The sequence below is a fragment of the Octopus sinensis genome, linkage group LG1 (assembly GCF_006345805.1).
Source record: "Octopus sinensis linkage group LG1, ASM634580v1, whole genome shotgun sequence".
Classification (NCBI taxonomy): domain Eukaryota; kingdom Metazoa; phylum Mollusca; class Cephalopoda; order Octopoda; family Octopodidae; genus Octopus; species Octopus sinensis.
In genome coordinates this window covers 207,812,285-207,836,446 of record NC_042997.1, presented here as the reverse complement: position 1 = coordinate 207,836,446, position 24,162 = coordinate 207,812,285, and the positions used below count along the sequence as shown (strand labels likewise).

Sequence of the window (24,162 nt, the reverse complement as noted above, 5' to 3'; positions counted from 1 at the left end):
GCTTCACCACACACTGAAGTTTAGAAATAGCAGCCAAAAATCTTAGCTATTTCTTCTACTTTAAAAAGGGTCTTCCAGAGAAACCGAATAACCTTCAAGTATTTTGGTTTCTCTGGAAGACCCTTTTTAAAGTAGAAGAAATAGCTAAGATTTTTGGCGGCTATTTCTAAACTTCGGTGTGTGGTGAAGCAAATCTTTATCTAAGTTTGCCGTGAAACGGTCCTTTTTTCATACTGAATTCTACTTGGTGAAATTATTGATTCCTTCTTAATTAATCAATTTTACCCTTTGTTATTATTATTATATATGTATATATATATATATATATATACACACACACACACACACTCACACATCATCATCATCATCATAGTTGTTTAACGTCTGCTTTCCATGCTGGCATGGGTTGGACGGTTTGACTGAGGGCTGGTGAGCCAGAAGGCCGTACCAGGCTCAGTCTGATCTGGCAGAGTTTCTACAGCTGGTTGCCCTTCCTAGTGCTAACCACTCCTAGAGTGTAGTGGGTGATTTTACGTGCCACCAGCACGCGAGCCAGTCAGTCGGTTTTGGCAACATCCATGCTCAAAGGTGTTTTATGGCATTGACCACACTTGAATGTTATCCTTTCACATGGCATCGGCACATGTGCCGGTAAGGCAGTGCTGGCGACGATCATGCTCGAATGGTGCATTTTACGTGCCACCAGCATGGGAGCCAATCAGCTTGGATGTGCTTTCAATGTTCCACTGGCACAAGTGCCAATCAAGCAGTACTGTCATCAGCCATGTCTGCAATTCTGATTTTGTTTTCACTTGCCTCAACAGGTCTTTGCAAGCGAAGTTTATTGTCCAATGAATGCAGGGTACTTGTAAGTGGGCTGGTTACACCTACTGGCATAGGCCATGGGTTATGCTCTCACTTGGCTTGTTGAGTCTTCTCAAGCATGTGTATATGCATATATATATACATGCACATGTAATAGCCTTTATGAAATCAAACCTAATTTTTGTACCCCTAGGAAATTCATATCTAGCTTATATATAACAGTACTATTATTAAATGCTTAGATTATAATTTAATAACCATATAGTCAGCATATTCTTTCACTTCAGTACTCTTATTAAATGCCAGTAAATGCCAATTATCAGTCTTCATAGACACCACCTGATAAGTTAATATTTTGGGTGTATGATATGAATAAATATTATAATATTTCTATGTGATGTTCTATCCTCTCTCTCTTGTGGTAAATGTTTGGTATATACTTAAGAGTATTCAAAAATTTTATCCTTTTGGTTAAAATATTCTTCTTAATTAACTTTTCATGATAACCCTAAAATTTAACTTTATTCATTATAGTAATATTGTTCAAATCATTCAACTAAAACACCCCATGATAAAATTCCCCTTATTATCACTATTGGTTTACTGGAGTCTTGCCCTTTTAATTGAATAACTAGCATCTTGATTTAAGATCTTCCTTTGCCAAATCTCATTGTATTACTTCAAATTAATCTTGATAGCTTTATGGCTATTCCCACTATGATTTCTTTCAACTCTCTTGGCCCCTTCCCTAACAGACAGTACGTATTATTCTTCTGCCTTTCATCTTCATGTACAAAGATAAACTAGACTATAAATTAAAGTTGACCTCCCAAAAAACATCAGTGACTAAGCTAAATCCTTAAAAGTTTCTTTTCCTAATGCCTTAGTAACTTCTAAGCTGAAGTGAAAACAGCATGATCTCTGTCTATCTCCTTACCTTCTTGGAGGTTTTAGGTAAAATTATACTAATGTGTCCATCTGTTTTAATTTAATCCTATGTATTTATGCAGCTGAGGATTGCTCTGCATTTCAATTGATGTAATGATTGCATTGTTCAATTAAACAGAGTTGCTTGAAACGATCGTACTGCATTACCTCTGGATGTCCTGTTGCTTATTTTGATTTTAATCACGCTATTTTGAAACTGTATGGATAATACCATACTAAATTCTGGTGCCTCAGCTTAAGTACTTAATACGTCTGAATCTAAATTTTTCTTGTATATATATATATGTTACTCTTTTACTCTGTTACTACTTTCAGTCATTTGAGTGTGGCCATGCTGGAGCATTGCCTTTTAGTTGAAGCAACCGACCCCTGGACTTATTCTTTGTAAGCCTGGTGCTTATTCTCTTGATATTTTCTTTCAGTTTCCATCTACCAAATTCACTCATGAGGCTTTGGTCAGTAGACACTCTTTAAAGTATAGAGTTGAACTTCATGTAGCCACCTGTTCGCAACTTTTCTCCCCCACCCATTTTGTAAGGGGTATTACTCATTTTTCTGGGCTCTTTTCACAGCTGTATCCTGTTCGAAATTTGGATTAGTTTTTGTATGAAAAGAAAAGGAACAGAGTGGGGCTTGATTGTAGTTTGTGGAGAAAACATTAAACATGCCTGAAAATAAAAACGTGGTCTTTCCCCCCAACTAAAAGACATGAAGAACTATGAAAGGAGGTGAATAAGTACTGGTGGGTGGGAGGAAAGAAGAGAGAACTCCTAGAATAAAGAATTTTCCCTCTATTCATTCCTAAATGTCTTTCCCTCTTCTTCATTGTTAAGAGTAAAGAAGCAAGGAAAGATCGATCGTATTCCAGTCTAATTGTCATTTTAAATGACTGAGGCTTTCCTTTCTCTGCCTCTCTCATTTCAGTCCTTTTCTCTATGGTTAAGAGAGTGAAGGTATGTGGCTCAGTGCTTAGGTGTTTTCGGCCCATGATCATAAAGTCACAAGTACGATTCCTTGCAGCGCACTGTGTTTTTGAGCAAGGTACTCTACTTCACCTTGCTGCAGCTGACCAAAATGAGTTGTCGCTGTAATTCAAAGGGGTCAGCCCTATAACATTCTGTGTGAGGCTGAATCTCCCTGAGAACTACATTATGGCATGCATGTCTGTGGAGTACTCAGCCACTTGCACGTTAATTTTACGAGCAGACTGTTCTGTTGATCAGATAAACAGGAACCTCATCATCATAACCAATGGAGTGCCATTTTTTAAAAAAAGTGAAAGAAAAGAAAATGTTCCATATCGTAAGTCAAAAATGTTGTGTGTTTAGCATTATCAATGCTCAGATGAAATAATTGCTATTCCATCATGTATTCACTCTCAATTTGATAACAATAGCCTGTGATCTGGGGGCTTGGCCTCCAGTTCTGTGAGGCCCACAAATGCCACTGTTATGACTGGTTTAATATCCATATTGACCCTAAAGATTAAAAAAATTTTCCTGCCCCTATATAGGATTTTTATTTGTTTTCTTCCGATCACTTGAAGGTCTGTCTTGCTCCAGTTCACTCAGCTGGCCAAAATGAATTCTAGCTGTAATTCAAAGGGGCAAGCCATGTCAATTTCTGTGTGAGGCTGAGATAATGATATGCATGTCTGTGGAGTACTCAGCCACTTGCGAGTTAATTTTATCCTCGTATGGTAATGAAAAGCGAAAGTGACATCCAATATTTGCTGCAGTTATTTGCTTTGATTTAACTACGTGTCTATGTATCAACTTTTCTTTGGATCTATGCCTCTACTGTTTCTCTCACTTTCTCTCTCACTTCCTCTCTGTCCCTCCTCTCCTGCTTTTAATTTAACAATGTGTATATGTATCAACATTCAAAACATAAGAATACCAACACCAATCACTGCCTCTCACTCTCTCTCTTTCTCTCTGAAACATTTAAAAGCACAAAACGAACACCGCCACCACTTACTGCCTATTTTGCTCACTCTCTCTTTCTCTCTCACTCTCTCTTTCTTCCTCTCTGTCCTCCTCTCTCTTGCTTTTCCACTCACTTCTTTGTACATACAAAAACAAACAAAACTAAGCGTATTAATATTATTGATATGATGCCGTACCAGGCAGTTGCTCTCTTGGCATCTGATCTTAAATGATTGGGAAGTGTTATCATGTACATTGTTTTGTCTTGGTATGAAAAGATGGGCTACAGCAAATATTCTGTTCAATGCCACAGATTTGCTTGTCCTTTACCAGTTGAGCATGTCCCTTGATGGCTGACGATAAGTGCATCTCTGATCACAAGAAGAAGTAGTGGAGGAGCATTATAACCATGTGCTGAGAAGAATTCTATGGGGTTTGGATAATTCACCTTTGAAACATGGAAACATGGGTGTTTTACTCATCATCCTTATAAAAACCTTGTTCAGTGACTTTTTGAGCGGGATGGGCTACTCGACCTGAAGAAAATTCTAACTAGGCCCCACCTGCAAGATCATGCCCTGTTTATCTTGATATGAGATCACCATGTTGTGCACATATAGTAGTGATGCATATGCCTGGTGTACCTTTGTATATTTTACATCAGTGTCACTTTGATGGCATGCACTGTTCTCTCAATAACAACAACAACAATAATAATAATCTGCCCTGATGCAGTATCAGGCAGTGGCTCTCGTGGCTTCTGATCTGGTTGGAAGTGTTATCATGTACATTGTTTTGCCTTAGTATAAAAGATGGGCTGCAACAAATATTTTGCTCAATACCACAGATTTGCTTGTCAGTTGTTTGACCGTAACCAGTTGAGCATGTCCCTTAGTGGCTGATGATATGTGAATCTCTGATTATGAGCAGAAGTAGTGGGGGAGCATCATAACCATGTGTTGAGAGGGAGTCTTTGGGGTTTGAATTATTCACCTCTGGAAACATGGGGGTTTCGTTCAAAATCCTTAAACAACCCTTATTTGGGAACCTTTTGAGCAGGATGGGTTACTCGACCAGAAGAAAATTCTAACTGGGCTCTACATGCAAGGTCATGCACTGTTTATCTAGATATGAGATCACCATATTGCACACATATGGTTGTGATGCATGTGCCTGGTGTACCCTTATCAGACGGATAGTCATGATGTGTATACTGGGCTTCGTATATTTTGCCCCAGTATCACTTTGATGGCATGCACTGCTCTCTCACTCAATAATAATAATAATAATAATAATTTAATGAAACCATTGCCCTTACTGTGAATGAATGCTATCACCGCTATCACCGCTATCAATAGCTATCACCGAGACTTGGCTGACTCCAGCAGTAAAGGACTCAGAAATCCACCTGCAGGGCTACGTCCTTTTCAGATGTGACAGAGGAAAAAGGCAAGGTGGAGGTGTTGCTGTGTATGTTAAGTCTGAGCACAAACCGTCCTGCGGTATTCTACCCACAAATGCTCAACCTACAACCAAATTCGATGCCGTCTATTGCAAGCTGAGCCTATCTGAGTTTTGCCTGCCCGTGTTGGCTGTCTACAGGCCGCCTCTAGCCGACCCCCAGGACGATGCTCATCTACTCGAAGCGATAAGATTCGTTTCAGCTTCGCATGACTGCTTGGTACTAGGCGACTTCAACGCTCCCACGATCGATTGGCCCGCATCAATTTGTACAACATCTTCCCGGTTCGGCCAGGCCCTTCTTGACGTGGCTGAAGATTGTTTTCTATCGCAACATGTTGAATATCCGACAAGGCATCGGTCTGGGCAGCAGCCATCTATGCTAGATCTGGTATTCTCCCGCTATCCAAGATCAGTGTCAGACGTATCTGTGTGCGCCCCTCTTGCCAAGAGTGATCATGCGGTCCTGAAGTTCGTCATGCACACAACTTTTTCCACGCCCACGACTACTTCGCTGCCACGTAGAGTCTTCTCTGCAATTAATCTTGAAATTCTAACCGAGGCTTCCGCGCTTCTGGACTGGCGATCCCTGATGACGTTGTCCTCAGTTGACGAACTATGGTCATCCCTCAAAGCATATGTAATCTGTTTGACTGACCAGGCAGTTCCCGTTGGGCTTCCAAAGAGGAAGAAACACAAGCCCTGGGTGACGAAGAAGGTTAAACGAGAACATCGACTCAGAGATATTGCTTGGGCTGAATTCAAAAATCTGGATTCGACTGCAGCTTTTGAGGTGTACAAAACTCAACGAGACCGAGCCGTGAAAATTGAAAAGAAAGAACGCTTCAGTTATGAATACAAAATCGCGGCAAATGCCAGTAGCAATCCAAAAACCTTCTTTGCCCATGTCCAGCGGAATTCCCGCTTGAACAACCAGATTGCAACGTTGGTAGACTCAACAGGCGTATCGATTGAGGACCCTTATCAACAGAGTCAATTATTTGCCGAGGCTTTTTCAACTATTTTCAAACAAGATGATGGTCGTGAACCCCCTCTATTTGATAGATCGGTACCTCCAATGCTTCGATTGATCATCATGCGGGACGAAGTCAAACGTGTTATTCAAGGCCTCGATGTCAACAAGGGTCACGGCCCTGACGGCATACACCCACGGGTTATCAAAGCGTTGGCTCCGGTCATCTGCGAGCCCTTAACACGACTATTCAATATGTCATTGGCGACGGGTGTTATACCTGCAGACTGGAGAACAGCGATAATCTGCCCAATTTTCAAGAAAGGGAGCCGCGAAGACCCGCTTAACTACCGACCGGTTTCCCTTACATCAATAATCAGCAAGATGTTCGAAACCATCCTTAAGAAAAGTATGATGCTCCACCTCCTAAACACAGCCTCGATCACTGATTCCCAACACGGCTTCGTGCCGAAGAGATCATGCTTGACCAACTTACTAGTAATGGAAGAATTGGTGACGCGCATCCTCGATGATAGTGATGCTGTTGACATCGTTTTATTGGACTTTGCCAAAGCTTTTGACTCGGTAAACCACCGCCTACTACTTGTCAAGCTTCAAGCATATAGTTTCCATCCGGATATTGTACGATGGGTTGGTGCCTTCCTCTCAAATCGCTCCTTCCAAGTTCAAGTTAATGGTTCGCGGTCCGACGTCTCCAGTGCGAGCAGTGGCGTGCCTCAAGGTTCAGTGCTTGGGTCCTTGTTGTTCTTAGTCTTCATAAATGACTTGCCCGTCGACCTCACGCAACACACCCTTCTATTTGCCGACGATATCAAACTGGTCGCTCCTCGCGGTAGTATAGAGGATCTTCGTCGATGCCTCCACCAAATTTGGAAGTGGTCTAACGATTGGGACCTGTGTCTGAAGGTGTCAAAGTGCTGTCATCTGCCTGTCGGCTCTACTCCTGCAACTCAACTTGATTTCGAGCCGGGTCGTCTGCTGCTGGAGAGGACCGATCAGGTAAAGGATCTGGGTATCTTGGTGGATTCCTCCTTTTCGCCTTCGGCCCAGTGCGTCCATACTGCCAACAAAGCGCGTGGAATTCTGTTTTTGATTCGACGGTCATTCGGAATGCTCACAGCAGCCATATTCCTGCCACTCTATGTCACGCTGGTGAGACCCATATTGGAGTATGGGATTCAAGCCTCTTCTCCTTATCTCCTCAAAGACATACAGCATCTCGAAAGAGTCCAGAGGCTGGCTACCCGCATGGTTCATGGTCTCAAAAATTTGTCCTACGAAGAAAGGCTGAGGACGCTCGACCTTTATTCTCTTGAAAAACGCCGCTGCCATGGTGATCTCATTCTCGCCCACTACATCATAAGCAGGAAGTGTAACCTCTCGAAAGAGCTGTTCTTCACTCCTGCTCCGGAGCGTCGGCTGCGGGGTCATTCCGAAAAGCTCTACCTGCGACGATTTCATCTCAATCGAAGGAGAGGAGCTTTCTCCGTCCGGGTTGCGGATCCGTGGAACAAGCTGCCAGACGAGATGGTGAAGATGCCGACGACCGCTTTGTTCAAAGCCTCCCTGGACCTCAAGTGGCCTGAACTCTTTACATGAACACCACCCTGTACTTAACTCCATGTCCCCCTACATGGCCTTGCTATTTGCTTTTGAGCCAAATTAACTAACTAACTAACTTGCCCCGAACCAATATGAGCTGTAGTGACATGATGAGGTTGCAAAAGTGCTGCATTGGAAAGTGTGAGGAAAGTTTGGTTTAGAGAGAAGCAAAACATGGTACAAACACAAACCACAGAGAATCACAGAGGCAGAGACCTGTAAAATCTTGTGGGATTTTTCAATGCAGAATGGGCCAAGCGCTTGAGTACAACAAGACAGACCTGGTCGTTGTGGACAAGGTGAACCACATGTGCTCTATAACTGATGTTGCATACGCCTTTGACCCACAGTTAGTTAGGTGAACAAGTAGACAATCCTCTTAAATGTGCTTGACCGTGAAAGATGGAGATAGTACTAATTATTATTGGGGCCCTGGGGACAGTATCAGAAAATATTAAGAGGAAATGAGGACAGAGCTGTCTGCCACCTTGTCACAGCCATTATCATCAAGAAAATATTCCATGGCTGAACAGAAGAGGTACCGAAGGCTGTGGATAGCAAGCCACCAGGAGTTCCAACAAAACCTGAATTAAAAGAATGATAATAACTGATTCTGATAGGTAGACTAGACAATGAGAGGAGAAAAAAAATTACTTACCATACGCCTCTTTAAAACTTACAATGTAAGTATCAGAGGTTTGTTTTTGAACTGAAGAAATTTCTCCACCAGAACTTCTTTCTCTGTCTCCAAAATAGCTTTTAAGAATCTCAGAGCTGACATTTGAAGAAACGTTTTTCACTTGAACACTGTTTATTTCCTCAATTCTTTCCACTTCCAGTTGATTTCCATCCAAGGGGGTTTCTGGACACATCCTCTGAACATTCTCAAAATCTGCAATAAATACAATGAATGGAAATAAATGAAATTTTGGTAAAAGAATCAAACTGAAGTCAATTTACTGACATTTTAACACATTTTACTTTTAAATGATTTTGAGAATTCTTCAAATATGGAGATTTTAGCATTAAAATGCAGTTCCAATTATTTAACAACTCCATATAGGCACAGGTGTGGCTGTGTGGTAAGATGGTTGCTTCCCAGCCATATGGTTCTGGGTTCAGTCCCACTGTGTAGCACTTTGAACAAATGTATTCTAATATAGCCTTGGGTTGACCAAAGCCTTATGAGTGGATTTGGTAGACGAAGACTGAAAGAAGCCATCTGTCTGTCTGTCCGTCTGTATGTTACTGTCTCCGTGCTTGTTGTAAATGAGTGTCCCTGTCATACAAGCAGTGTCCTTCATTTCCAATCTTCCTTTTGTTACTATATTTCTGACCAAAATACACCCCTTATGTGTTTCAATTAATTTCTAACGTAATCATAAATTTAGTCTGGTTTCATTAAACAGCTATAACTATTTTATTTATCAATATATTAATCTGATTTTTGGAAGATAATTTAATGAAATATTCTCAACCAATTCTATACTATAATTTTTGTCACAAAGTGACTCTAATTGCAGGTAGATACAGGTAAATTCAACAAAATATAAAATTATTAAAATTTTGTTCAAACATCGCCATAGAAAATGGGTTATTAGCTAATATTCAATTGGGTATACAACAAAATTTTACGATAGAATTTGTTATTCTGGGTAACTTTCTGATACCCATAATAATATCTATGGCAAAATAGTCTTAATTTCATTTAAGGTTGTGGGAAACCACTAACTATCCTTTCCTTTAGCATAACGGTTCGTTTCCGCCGTAATGATTTCAAATAGGCTCATTCGAAAAAGTAAATAGAAATAGTCTAAGGCTTTACTCTCCTGGGAAAGTCTGTGGCTTGGTCCAGTTTCTTCAGAAAAATCACCGAAAGAAACAGTTTTTAAATTTTCACTCCATTCAGGTGCCAATTCATTTTCTTTATCGCTGTCGGAGATCTCGGATTCACTGTTTTCACTTTCGGAAAATGAAACATCGGATTCATTATCAAATACCTCGTGCTTTTTTTTTTCAGTCACAGAGTTAGATTTATGAAGGTTTTCAGTAGAAAATCCTTCGAATTCTGACTCGCTGCTTGATATAATGAAATTTGTATCCATTTTTTGTCAGAATTATAAATTTTGAAAATACAATAGGAATAAATTTCGGAAAAAAATCTCCCAAAATACACGGAATTAAAATTACACTTCAATTATTGTACAAAACTGTAGTTGAACTGTTTATGAAGTATAATACATGTTTTCACGAATGTACTAAAGAGATTTGCTCTGATATTCTCATTTAAATATGAATAGGTAAATTTGGGCGGCTTTGGGCGGATTGGTAACGAAAGGGTTAAAACATGTCTGGTCACTGGGAAACATTACCTTACTTGGAAATAGGTGAGGGATGGCAACAAGAAGGGCATCCAGCTGTAGAAAATCCAACTCATCATCAAATTTTGTCCAACCCATGCAAGCAGGGAAAAGCGGACGTTAAAACAGTGATGATGATCATTATGATGGTGATGATGATCATGGGTCCTTTAGTTAATGTTTACTGATCCTTAAATGTAAAAGGTATTTCTATTTAGGGATAAGTAAAGTGTAAAATATAAGAAACAAAATTTGATTGAGCAGATTTATGACAAAAGACAATCCAGCCACGACCATTCCAATATCTAGAATGGTAGCTTCTGTTTTGAAGAAGGCAGGGTGTAATGGGAGGGATACTTTCCTGCTATTTCTATCAGCCTGAGCAACTGTGTAAAGGTCTTCAGATCATTAAAACTGTGTGTTTTAAGGTAGAGATGGGAATTTCAACATTTCTCGTCGGGGCTCATTCTTGTATTCTAGAATATTGTACTTTGGTTAAAGACATGACAATATCAGAGACAAGTTAGTGATGAAGTTATTTAGACAAAAGAAAAATAAAAACTATTTCACTAAAAATACATATAACTACCCAACCATTTCTAAAGATATATCATCACCGTCATCATTTAAGTTCCTTTGTCCATGCTTTGACTGGGCTCACAAGCTGGAAGGCTGCATCAGACTCCAGTCTGATTTGGCATGGTTTTCTTTGGCTGAATGCCCTTCCTAACACCAACCTCTCCGAGCGTGTAACGGGTGCTTTTACATGTCTTGATGGATCTTCCCAAACATGACATAATACCAAAAATCTTGGTCATTGCCTCTGTGAGGCCCAACGCTTGAAAAGAACTCAGCCACTTTGCTTCTGGGAGGCCCAACATTCAAAAGATATTCTTTATGTGCCACCAGCACACATGCGCTTGACTTGATGGGTCCTCTCAAGCACAACACATCCCCAAATGTCCCTTGATTTCAAATTCTGACACAAGGCCAGCAATTTGGAGGGAAGGTTAGTTGATTGCATCGACCCCAGTATTCAACTGGTACTAATTTCTTGAACCCTGAAAGGGTGAAAGGCTAGTAGGACAAGGAAGGAGAAGGAAGATGGGAGAGGGTCAAGAGAGAGAGAGAAGGCTTGTCCAAAAGGAAGTGACTAGGGTATGAGGGGGTAGAATGGGGTGGGGTCTGCTTTGTCATGGCTTTTACATTTGGATGCCATTCCTAATGCCAACCATTTCACAGAGAGGGCAAGGGGCATTTTAAGTGACACCTGCACTGGTAAAGTCTCCTCTCATATCGTTTTTATAGCAGGATGCCATTCCTAATGCCAACCATTATACAGAGTGGACTGGATGCTTTATACATGGCACCAGACCCAGCAAGGTCACCAAGTAACTTGCAAAACAAAGATCCTTTGAGAGGAGGGGCTGTGGTATTGAAGGAGGTGGCTTTGTGGTGTGAGGTGATGTGTAGATAAAGTATGACTGAAGGATGGAAACAGGTGTCTTGCTGTAGTGGAGTTTTGCATCCTTGTGTGTTGGACAAATAATTCAACGAAGGACAGAAGAAAGAAACATGAGGTTAAGCACTCTCTGCCAAATGGCTCACAGTCAACTGCTTGCCAACCAATCAACCGCTGACACTTGGACAGTTCTCCATTTTATAGCAATGTGCTAATCCACTTTCATTCACTTGGGTGGGGGTGGGAAGCATTGCACGACATGGAGAGACATGGTTACCCGAGTCAGAGGGAAAGAGAAAGAGAGAGAGAGAGAGAGAGAGCGAGACGGTGGTAATGTGCCAGGGTATACTCTTAATGTATGAGGATGGGAATGTAAATGGGATAGTATTGGATTTCCCAGGGTGCATGAATAGGGGGTTCATGTGAATGCCAGCAGGAGAGGAAGGACAGGATTGCAGGAGAAGAGAGGGAGAGGTAAGCATAGTGCATGAGGAAGAGGAGCAGAGATGTAGTTTTGGTCTATTGAGGTAGGGTGTGATGAATGATTTAATGTTAGATAGGGGTGGAAGACACAGCAGTGGGGTGGGCAGGTCTTCTCGAGAACCTTCTTTTACCAGACATCTCAATCCATTGTCATCTTGAGATTGGCTCTCTCTTCCACAGCTGCCATCCCCTTTAAGCAATCAACACTTCTATATACAGCTATTTCCATTCATACACATCACATGTCCAAACCAATGCAATCTTGTCTCTTGCATGCAGCAATTCGTTCCGCTTACGACCAACTTTTCTCTCAGCACATTTCCACTTTGTCATACATGCACACTGACGTTGCATATCCATCGGAGCATACTGCAACTAACAACTGACGCCGGCAGTTTGTTCCATGCTTCAGCAACTCTCAGCGTGAAAAAATGTTTCCTAAAGTCATGGGAGCTGTGCTGTTTTCTGACTTTGTAAATATGTCCACGGGTGTTAGATGGGTGGAGTTTGAAAAGGTGCTCAGAGTTATTGTTTGTAAGATGGTTGATAATTTTATGGGTGTCTGCCAAGTCAGCTGCCAGACGTCAGAGTTTCAATGTGTCCATGCCCAAGGAAGTAAGGCGTTCAGGATATGGCAAATGCCTGATGGAGGGTATTCTTTTGGTTGCACGTCGCTGAACGGCTTCCAGACGATTAACATCCTGGGCAAGATAGGGGTTCCAGACCAGTGATGCAAATTCCAGGTGAGGTCTTACCATAGCTATATGAAGCTGCAGATAGATAGTCGGAGAGCGTCTCACAAAGGATTTGGTGAGTGATGCCAAGACACCCTCAGCCTTCTTGACAATTTTAGCGATGTGTTTTGTCCAACGCAAATCACTGTCGACAATAACACCCAGGTCACGTTCACATGAAGACTTTTTGAGATTAGTGTTGTGGAGGGAGTAGGTGGACGCTGGGTTTCTCCTCCTAAAATGCATGGTGGTACATTTGTCCACAGCCAGCTTGAGTTGCCAGTCCATGATCCACTGCTGCATTGTGTCCAGGTCTGCTTGCAATAGAGGTCTATAGTGTACAGGATCTGACCTCTTTATTTCAAGGTACAGCTTGATGTCATCTGCATATTTCAGCACTGTGGCATTCTTTAAGTTGGCATCTATGTCATTAACATATGTAACAAATAAAAGGGGGCCAAGAACAGATCCCTGTGGTACACCAGATGTCATCTCATAGGGTGAAGAGTGCTGTCCTAGAACTGTGACAACCTCTTTTCGGCTGAAAATAAAGGACTTCAACCAGTTATAGAGTTTGTCTCTTATGCCCAATGCAGAGAGCTTCACCATAAGTCTTTTGTGTGGCACAGAGTTAAAAGCCTTAGCAAAGTCCTGGTAAACAACATCCACCAAGGATCCACGATCAGAGATTTGGGTAACATCCTCAAGAAACTCGATGAGTTGATTACAGCAGCTGGAGTTAGGAATAAATCCAAATTGTGACGGCTGGATGAGGCTGTGAGACTTCCAGAAGTTCCAGAGGGTTTCTCTGATACAGGATTCCATCAGTTATGTGATGTAGCTAGTAAGACTAACGGGGCGATAGTTGACAGGCGATGAGCAGTCGCCTTTTTTGAACAGAGGGATAACACTGGCAGTTTTCCACTGTTCTGGAGTAACACCATTATCAGGACAGAATTGGAAGAATAGAGAAAGTTGGCTTAGAAGAAAGTACCCACCGCGTTTGAGAAGTAGGTATGTAACACCATCGAGACCAGGAGAGGCATAGTTGCGTTTATTCTTAAGGTGGCGTTGTAGCATTGCTGGTGTAAATTGCATAGTAGATATAGAGTCCGATGTCAGTGTTGATGAAGATGGAACATTTTGGTCTTCGACAGTAAAGATGCCGGCATAGCATCCAGCAATTATTTCTGCACATTCTTCGGGATTGCCAGTAATCTGTCCTGTGTGGGGATTGCGAAGGGGACCAACTGGAGAGTGGGGAGTGCACATACTTCCAGAACACTTTGCTGTCAGGATTAGTTGCAATGCGTTGTTCAAATTCAAGCACTGCCTGTTTTGTCACCTGCTTGAGGTGGTTGGCTGACCTATTGCACTTTTTCCTGTTGATCTCTGATTTGTGCAATTTGTATTCCTGTTCAGCATTACGGCGTTCTTTCCTGGCAAGTCAGACTGCTGCAGTCTCCCAAATTGCACTATTTGGTGGTTTTTTGTGCTTGCATGGTACTGATGCTGCACATGCTGCCCATATTGAATTCTGTATAGTGTTCTGGAGTATAGTGTTCACATCTCCAGAGGCATAAAATTCGAGCCAGTTTGGGCGTTGCAGCTCAGTACAATAAGAGCTCCAGTCTGCTTTATTCCAGTCAATGCGGGCAGTCTGAAGATGGTTGTGGTTTTTGTTACAACCAATCAGAGACAAATCGGCCATGATCATGGAATGATCAGAGTAACCTAAAGGTTCTTCAGTAGTGACACTAATGATTGTTTCAGGAGAAGCGATAAATAGCAGATCCAAAGTGTTGTTGCCCCTTGTCGGGGAGGTAACGACTTGGGACCAATTTGAATTCAGCACCAGTTCAAGGAAGTCGTCTGCACTTTGCGGCCTACACCAGGCCTCCCAGTCAATCTCAGGGAAATTGAAGTCGCCCGCAATATAAACATACGTGGCTGTTTTCATGGCAGCAGCTCTGAGGATATCAAAAAGCTGTGCGTCTTGACGATAATTTGGGGGGGGGTAAACGACTCCAAGCAGAAGTGTTGACATGGTCATGTGTATATTGCAGAAAAATACTTCTACATGAATATAATTTTAACACAATTTCAGTGATTTAAAATTTTTGGTTAATGAGTTTTGTGAAGAAAATAAAAATAAAAAAAATAATATAACACTAAAAATAAGAATGTTTTTTCTTTAATACAAGGAAATTTTTTAATCAGAAATATTGACATGAATTGATAAAAGAATTGCAATAAAAAGCAAAAAAATATTAAGAAAACCCCAAAAAGTGTGTGCGCGCACACACACACACTATTTCATGAACAATTTCAGAAAATTATTTAGCAAATTTTAACTTCAACAAAAATATTTTTTGTTTCTTTTTTTCTTCTTGTCCTTTATTTTTACAGATTCAATACAAAAGAATATTCTAGCATTCTGCACCTGCACTTTTCATTCCAGTACACACACACACACGCATATGTATATAAGAAAAATGTGTGTGTGTTTATATAATTTTCTTGGCATTCCCCGGTGGTGGTCAATGACAGACACAGAGAAACAAGCAGTGTCCTTTGTTTCCAATCTTCTACAGAAACACGTTTGTTATTTGAGGAATATTATCTTGCTTGGAAACTGGTGAAGGTTGGTGACAGGTGAGGCACCCAGCCATTGAAAATGCTGCTTCAATGGATTCCATCAGATCTATGCAAGCAAAGGAAAAGGGGATGCAAAAATGATGATGATGATGATGATGGGTAATGGTTTTATTGCTTTTTCAGTAAGTTTTCACAAATTTTATTTTTGAAACTTTAAATCCAAAAAAGAAAATTTTATATAAATATGATTAAAAAATAAATAAATACCTTTCTCCGCCATGATTTCAACATGTATTTTTGCTCTGCAAAATGAAAAGAAAATAATTAGGAAAAAACATTGTTAAGGCATTGAATACATCATTTGTACTCAAAGTAGGTTTTCTTTCCCTCTCACTCCCTCTCTCTCATATTCTTTCTCCTTCTCACAGTTAAGGGAGAGACGAAAATCCTTCCCCTAGTTATTTCAAACAACATCCTAACACCTCCAATATCCACCTGCATCCAATTCTTCAAGTGGTTCATGCACATCCGTGCAAGTGAAGAATACTGCTTACGACTTGCCTCCAACCATAATGTCTACAGAATGACTTGTGGATTCGGATTACTTTGTCAAATGTAATGCCTGTCTATTCACATTGTTTTGAATTGATGCCATTATCACATGGCTTTACCCTTTCGTTACCATATTTATTTTGAGATGCTCTGTATTTCTTTTAATCATTTTAAATATAACAAAGAATTTAGTTAAATAACTTTGTTTTTATTGAGCTATTGTTAGGAACATAAATTGTGACTAAAGTTTGGCGGAAGATTTTAATTCTAAACTTATGAAAACAAGACATTTGTACTACAGAGCAAGAGCCGGTTTCAACCAGGTTGATACTGAAAGGGTTTTAAACATTTTGATAACGTGATTATTTTTTAGCATGACATTGTAGGTGTTACAAAGGCTGGATCTTTCCAGTTTAAATATAAAACAAGTTATATGTTAGGGCCAGATTTGGCCAGTCTAAATGCTAAAGGGTTAATTGACAACATTATGCAAGGTAATAAGGTTTACGTGTGTTTGTGAGAATGTACAAAAGATATTTTCACATTTAACAAAGTCAGCTGAATAACGTGTTAGCCAAACGTGTGATAGAAAATGAATGCACAAATGCCTGTGTTTATAAAATCAAAATGTTTACCAGTTGACAATGGTTGACAGCAAGCAAAAACACTGTCCAGTTTTTAAGCTGGTAAGAGGTATTGTCATGGAATGTGCAAACAAGGGGCTCTGCATAATATCACATAAAATGCAACTGAGTCTGGCCTTCCTAGTGTGAGCCATCTGTATGAGTTGGGAGGAAGATGTGCAAAAGTTCACTAGCTTTTTCCCAGGGTCTGTTTTCTGCCAACAACACCTTGGTCTTGAACCACATAATACAGCAATTGTGATTGGTCAATTGCTTCGTTGGGGTTGTGGTACTCCTGTCACAATGCCAGTCACCGTGACTCCTGCTCAAATGTGGAAAGCAAGAAAACAAAATCTGCTGCTTTTTTCGTTTTGTTTTTTAACAGATTAACGTGCAACTTTTGGATTACAACTGGCCAATCAACAAGGCTCAGCAAATTCTCAACAAGCCATTCTTTGGTGCCTTACCAATGCTTTACATAAAGAATCTTGAGGAGTAAGTTGACTTTGCTTGAGGTTGTTTTACCAATCTTGGTTCATATAACATGAATAGACATTCTCTCTCACTGCTTTCATCGACCAACTTAGAACACATGAGCACACACACCCTCCTTCCCCACTCTCTCTCTCTATCTTTTAATGAATCTCTGAAAGACAACATATTATTAAAGAACTTAATTTTTTTACTGTGCATACTCTTGATAAACCTCATTCAGATGTTTTACATATTTTGTAAAAACAACTATCTTACAACTTATGGAAAAATAGGTGTTCTTTCTGTTGTACAATGCCCTGTAATCTCCAGGGATACAGGCATCCAGCAACAGGACCTCCGTAATGCTATGATGGACCGTGAAGTCTGGCGTAACATAGTAAATTCCATTGTCTCGACCACGGTTGAACAATGATGATGATGACAATGCCAAAAGTTCTGGTTTCCAGTTACAATAAAATCTTCCGGTGGACAGGAGGTGCATCTAGGGATGAAGACTAAACTAACAGACGCTAAAGACACAGATGTGACTAAATTGCTAAAATGTGGACAAGCGGCACAAGGGGGGGAGGACGAAACTGAGCCTGAGATGTGAAAGGACTTAAATGGAGAAGGTATTCTCTGGCTGTCTCATGTATTCCAAATGGCTTGGAACTCTGGAAAGACACCAAAGCAATGGCAGGTCAGAGTGGTAATCATCATTTTCAAAAAGGGACAAGAAAGAAAGGAAGAGAGAGAGAGAGCTCTGATTGTCGAGGAAACTCTTTGTTGAGCCTCCTTGATGTCTGGAAAAGAGATGTGAGGAAGAACATCAGTGTGGTTTCCATCCTAGCCGTGGCACAACCAACCAGATATTCTCTCCACAGCAGGTCTTTGAGAAATTGTGAGAATTTGCCAGAAAGTATAATGGAATTGCTTTGTAGACTTGACAAAGACATATGTCCAAGTGAAGCATTATAGAAGTGACAGTGAGGAGGGCTTTGTAGGAATCTGAGATTAAAGGGCAGCTTTTGGCTACCGTGACACCCTTTCTACAGCAGGTTTTCTTTTCAGGTTTCTGTTGATGCTAGTCTTATTAAAATAGGTGGGTCACATACATACTGACACACTTCACAGAGATTCACAAAATGAAACTTGAAATTTGGAAAAACATTGTGATGTGCCTCGAATGAGATGCATTTAATGCATTTTTGAGTTTGAGATAAAAGAAATTTTTGTCACAAATGCTTACTTACCCTACAAAAAACTACTTCAGTTCTTCAGAAAACAGACGCATACAGATATCCATCTGAAAACGTCAGAAACATTCAGACATGCCAAAAGAATAACATTTAAAAATCTAAATGAAATGAAAGAGGATCAGGGAAAAAATGGCACAGGATATGAAATTAATGAAATTCAACTAAATATAAGAAAACCCAACATAAAATATTCTTCTTCTTCTTCTTCACGATCTGCTGGAATGTTCCCTTCATGATACATTTACCCACCATGCAGTTAAAGAGAAGAAATTACTGAAATTAGTCATTACTCGTTGTAACTTTTGGGAAACTTGAAGATTATCAAATTAGACATTAGTATGAGGAAAAATCAACTTGGAATCAAGCAGAGAAATCAATATTGATTGTTTAGCATGAAAAATTATCCAGATATTTTATTAGCAACCTCAATTACAATTGGGTCAAAGTTGAAGAGAAATTTCTTGACAAAAAAAAACGGGACCTGCCCCTTGACTATGCTTTGTACTTCCACAACTTCAACAGCAACAACCAGTTTTTATCCCTAAGTATAATGTAGCAATGCAAAATGGCGATGCAATGCTTACGAAGTAAGGGATTTCATATAGGGAGGAAGAAATCAGAAGTTACTCATTTTGCCCCGTTTACTAATTTTGCACCATACCCCCATTAATATGTGTGTACCCACCATGTATTTTTATGGCAGACCTGGTGCACAGTTACCAACCTTTCCAATTATTTTATTTGCACTGGATTCCTGTTTTCGATGATGGAGATTCCAAACATACAAACAACCACACTTTTTTAAAGTAAAGATAAACACTACACCTGTTAAAAGCATAAAATTTGGCAAAGGTAAAGAATGTGTACACCACCCATTTATGGTGTGTTTGTCAAAAACTCTTTTGAATATCTGTGTTTGATATAGGAGAATATGGTTTTGTCAAAAAATCCAGTTTTCAAAATTTTGATTTTCCCCCACCCGTGCCCCAATTTCTTAATTTTAAACTCTTTTTAGAATTTAAAAAAATTCATTGTGTGTTTTTCTTTAAGAAACACAGAATGCCCGTTCCTCCCCTCACACCCACCCATCATCTCCCTGCTTTCAAAAAACTAAAAACTCAGAATGTTTCACTTTCGTCTGATGTTTCACAAATGCATAGAATTCTACTGAAATAGCAGATGTCAAAAATATCAGACCACCACCAGAAATCCCAACGTGCTAGAAACAACAGCTAAACGACATTATTTCAAGAAAAACTTCGATGCTTTAAAAAATACTAACGGTAAAACATTCGGAGGTGATGGGTGTAGGTTGGGGGAAGGAATTTGAGTTTCTTTAAGAAAAACTGAAAAACAAAAATTAGTAAAGATATGTAATCTCTATTTTTCTATGTGGATTTTTAAAAAATAATTTTGAAAAAAATAAAAAATTCAAAATTGGGGTGGGGAGAGTAAAAGTTATTAACATTCTGAAAACATATTTTTGAGACAAAATCCTAATCTCCTATATGGAAGACAGGGACCCAAAGAAATTCTGGTAAAAAATAATGAGGGGAAAATAAAGTTTCTAAATACACTCATCACAAATTCAAATTGTTACAAAAAAAAAGGAAATTTCAATTAAAGTTGAGCTGTAATTTTTTAAGTCATACTGAAATTTTACAAAATTCCATTTATTAAATCTACAAAAATTTATTTATTTGAGCAGTTCAATAAATAAATTTTTCCTAAAGATTATTTCCAAATTCATTATATAAAGAACTTTATTTGTAGCTATTCCGAAAGACCGTCTTCTCCTTTTTCAAGAGTCGAATGTCTAAGTGAAAATGAGTGGAGCCCTTTCTATGACAAACATTAAGCAGACGCAATGTTACAAGGAAAAAATTGATTTCAATTGGAGTTGAACTGCTTTTTTCTCCCTTTCAACATCAAATTTACACATCTATGTCAATTTTAATCCTTTCTACTGTAAGCACAAGGTCTGAAAATTTGGGGGAGAGGATGAGTTGAGTACATTCTCCATCTTTTACGAAACACACTTTGTGACAGGCATTTCTTCTCCAGCCTTATTTTCCGTTTCATGTGGAAAACGAAAAAGTTGATTAGCTCGAGACTGGAGATGAACATGCCTGTTGCAATTCCTTTCACTCTCGTCTTCCATACTACCTCTTTCACCACAGCAACTACCGAGAGAAAACAGGCTCGCTCCTCCCTGTTCAGGGAGGTCAGCGGAACAACCTTAATTACAGATTCACTTGACAGTTGTACTCTTCTTGAATGTGACTGCAGGTGTTCGACATAAGCCCAGAGTTCAGTCACCTTGGAGCATTGCGCAATCGCATGTAGGACAGTTTCACTGTCCCACTCACATCTTGCACAAGCCGGCGAAGGTGCACACCCATGTCTAAAGAGCTTATCTCAAACAGGTAAAGCTCCTCTGTAACATTGCCAGGCCAGGGACTTTTGGTAATTATCCATAGGCCACGGACCAAATGTTCTTTGGAACAGGCTGGCCAGTTGATCTGCGTCGAAGCCTAGGGTTTCTCTCAGGACGTCGTCACACTTAAACTCTACTAACCCTCTATAGAAGAATGAGGTAGTACCCCCGCCACCGGCGTAGCCCGACTGGGAGAGAAGCACAAGTGCCTGATGGCACTCTGCATGCCACACACGCAACCTCGGTCTACACCTGATCCTTGGGCTCAGTTTGGTAAATGATGCGAACTGTGGAAATAACAACTTGATGAACGGAGACCACACCAGCTCACCATCCAGGTAAAACCAGAGGTGCCTAAGCATGAGCGCATGTCTGCACATTTTTAGCCACGGCATCCCTAACCCACCCCTCTGCGGCTTTTGGCAGCAGATAGAGTACCTTACAAGAAGTCTGCTGCCCCTCCACAAAAAGCGAAAGAGCATGCATTGCAGCTTGTTCAGCCATGAATCGGGGCAAGGCACGATGGTCAGGCGATAAACACCTCTGCAACCTCCGCCCTCCCTTTCAAGGACAGCTTCTGCTCAGACCAGGTCTGAGTTAGGAGAACCACCTTTCTCGCCACCTCGCTCCAATTCTTCTCTATCTGGAGATCTGGACCTAACCAAATTCCAAGCATTTTCACCGGCCCTTCCATCCAACGTCCTATGAGTTGTAAGCCAACCGATTTATCCTGGTTGACTTTCGCTCCTGCCACCGCTTCATAATCTCTTAAGGCCTCACCCACTAACTGTAGGTACTCGACCCGGGACATGATGACGGTTATGTCGTCCGCATACGCCGAAGCTGACTTTCCACACTCTAGATCTTGCGGAGCACTCCTCATAGTTTCCAACCTCCCCAGCAATGGCTCAAGGGCCAAAACGTAGAGAAGCAGGGAGAGAGGGCACCCTTGACGTACTGAACGTTCAAAACGGAATGGCTCCGAAAAGAAACCATTCACCCGAACTACCGATTCACTGTTGCTGTATAAAGCATTGATCTATCTGCAGAAGCTCGGGCCGAAGCCAGCCGCCGCCAGATACTGATGGTCTACCCTATCGTACGCTTTCAATTGGTCCAAGTGGACCATAGCCCCACCCTTGCCAGGAATCCCTTTTACCCTTCTAAGGCATAGCGTAGAAAGTGGAGATTGTCGTGGATGGTCCTTCCAGGATGGCGCAAGTTTGCGCCTCACCAACAAGTTCACCCACGACCTGCGCCAACCTTTTTGCTAAGACCTTGGCCAAAATCTTCAACTCTGTGTCAAGCAGAGTGATAGGCCGAAAATTATCAATTAAATCTCCATTGTTTGGGTCCTTTCTTAACAGCGCTACCACCCCTCGGCTCACAGACTTGGGAATTCTCCCGTTCTGCTGCCAGTTGGTGTACACGCATGCAAGTAGGTGCCCAAACAAGTCTGGCATGCTACTATAGGGTTTGTAAGGCAGACCATCGAGTCCCGGCAATTTGTCCCTGCCGCAGTCTGCCAACACATCCTCGACTTCCTTGGCTGTGATCGGCGCCTCACAAGATTCCGCGTCCGGCTTCGATAGACATGGCGAACCGGCCAGGAAGTCTGCGAGCTTCTCTCGACGCTCCAGTCTGCCACTCCTCCCGAATAGCTGGGTGAAATGATCGAGAAACACCTTGCACATCTCCGTTTACTGATTGAGCATTTGGGTCTGTCAAAGATCGAATGGTTGAGTTGTTGCCATGCTGGCCCTCTACCACCCGGGCCCAACCAGTTGCGTTGATCCCTTCCTGTCTCATTGCACGGATCTTAGCCCTGACAATGCACCCTTCGTGTTTAGCTTTGAGATGTTGGTCGAGTGCCAACCTCGCCGCTAACACTTTCGATGCACTGCCTGACCTCATTGCCTCATCTACTGCCTTAACTAGTTCCTTTTCTAATTTGTTTCTAGAACTATCTAATTCTTTGCTAAACCTAATCGACTCAAATTTGATGGCTCTTTTTTGTTGTTGATAATGGATCCAGTTAACGCCCTCATTACTAACTGTCTAATCCGCTTCCTGTAGGCTTTACAGTTCAATAGTGACTTGTTTAGTTTCCAGTAACCGGTACCTTGTCTACACATACTATATAGGTCGAGTGTACACGTCACTAATTTGTGATCGCTGTAGCTGACAATATGGTGTTGTGGACCACTGAGTATTTTCTTATCTTTCCTTCTAGTAATGATTCTATCTATGTAAGATCTGGATGACCCGTCGTTTCTTGCCCAGGTCCACGCTGGAGTGTCTGGGTGGTCCAGTCTGAATCGATCTGCCAACTCGAAACGACTTAGCAGATCGTTCAGGTGAGGTAATCCCCTCCTATTCTTTCTCAAGTGAACATAATCTACACATGCATCGCAAATTGTGTTGAAGTCACTTAGCAATACTAACATGTTTGACGTGCTGAGAAAATTCTCTAGGCTTTTAAAGTTATCTTTCTGCCCGGCTTTTCCTTTGCAGGGAGCATAGACAGCGACCAGCCTGAACACTTTACCACTGCTGTGCGTCACATCCGAAACGACCAGCCTGCCTTCTGGATCTATAAAGACAGTTCTAATCACTAAATCCAGGTTTTTCTGTGACCAGCGCTGCCACTCTTCCGCCCCACTCCCGGTCGACAGGGAGAAATGTATTTCTCGTAGCCGTTTAGAAGGGGCAAAAAAGCCTGCAGCCCACTCAGTCTGGATTCGGTAATTACAATTACATCCAAACAATGCGATCCAAGGTCATTAAGGTGGTAGCCTTGCTTCCAATACAACCCCAGGCCGTGAATATTTAAACAACCGATTTTAAACGAGAATGTGAAAAATAAGTTGTATGTTTAAAACTTACTGTTTTAACGGAAGAGAGGGTGTAGTTTCACCCTCCTCTTTTCTGTCTGTGACTGTTGTGGTTTGTGAGGTCATTTTTTTCATGAATTGCCTGTACAGATGGCTCGAAAAGTTCATCTGTAATGGGCCGACATCCTCTGCAAAAGATTTTTTTAGTTCGAAATAGTCTGTGTTGTCTATAGTATAAAATTCGACATTTTCGAGAATTATACTATTTAAATCTGTTGCAATATATTTTTTCGCTGATTTCATTAAACCAATTTGGTCTCTTAAGAGTTTATTATTTTTGTTTATCACCGTGAAGGTGTTTCTCTTTTATATTAGGCGATTGTGGAGGGGTGTGTGTGTGCTTGTAGACGCGTGGATGTTTGTAGGTGTGTGTGTGCTTGTGGTAGGTGTGTGTGTGTTTGTGTGTGCTATTTCCAGTGTGTGTGGTTTTTTGGCTACATGTGTGTTTGCAGCTGAGGGTGTGCTTGTCTATCTCGGAGCATAGTACTGTGTATCTGAAGAGGGTGGAGTTTTTGTTTCCATCTTCTC

At 41.0% G+C, this 24,162-nt stretch overlaps 1 protein-coding gene across 1 annotated transcript; it reads right to left on the bottom strand.

Moving 5' to 3' along the window:
* Positions 1 to 3,444: 3,444 nt before the first annotated feature.
* Positions 3,445 to 23,892, bottom strand: LOC118765973. The gene is made up of 5 exons (XM_036508911.1): positions 23,627 to 23,892; positions 15,663 to 15,697; positions 8,417 to 8,650; positions 5,122 to 5,124; positions 3,445 to 3,464 (listed from the first exon to the last, which is right to left on the bottom strand). The coding sequence occupies exons 1-5, from the start codon at positions 23,875 to 23,877 to the stop codon at positions 3,460 to 3,462; spliced, it is 528 nt and encodes a 175-aa protein (XP_036364804.1). The 5' UTR covers positions 23,878 to 23,892; the 3' UTR covers positions 3,445 to 3,459.
* Positions 23,893 to 24,162: the final 270 nt, after the last annotated feature.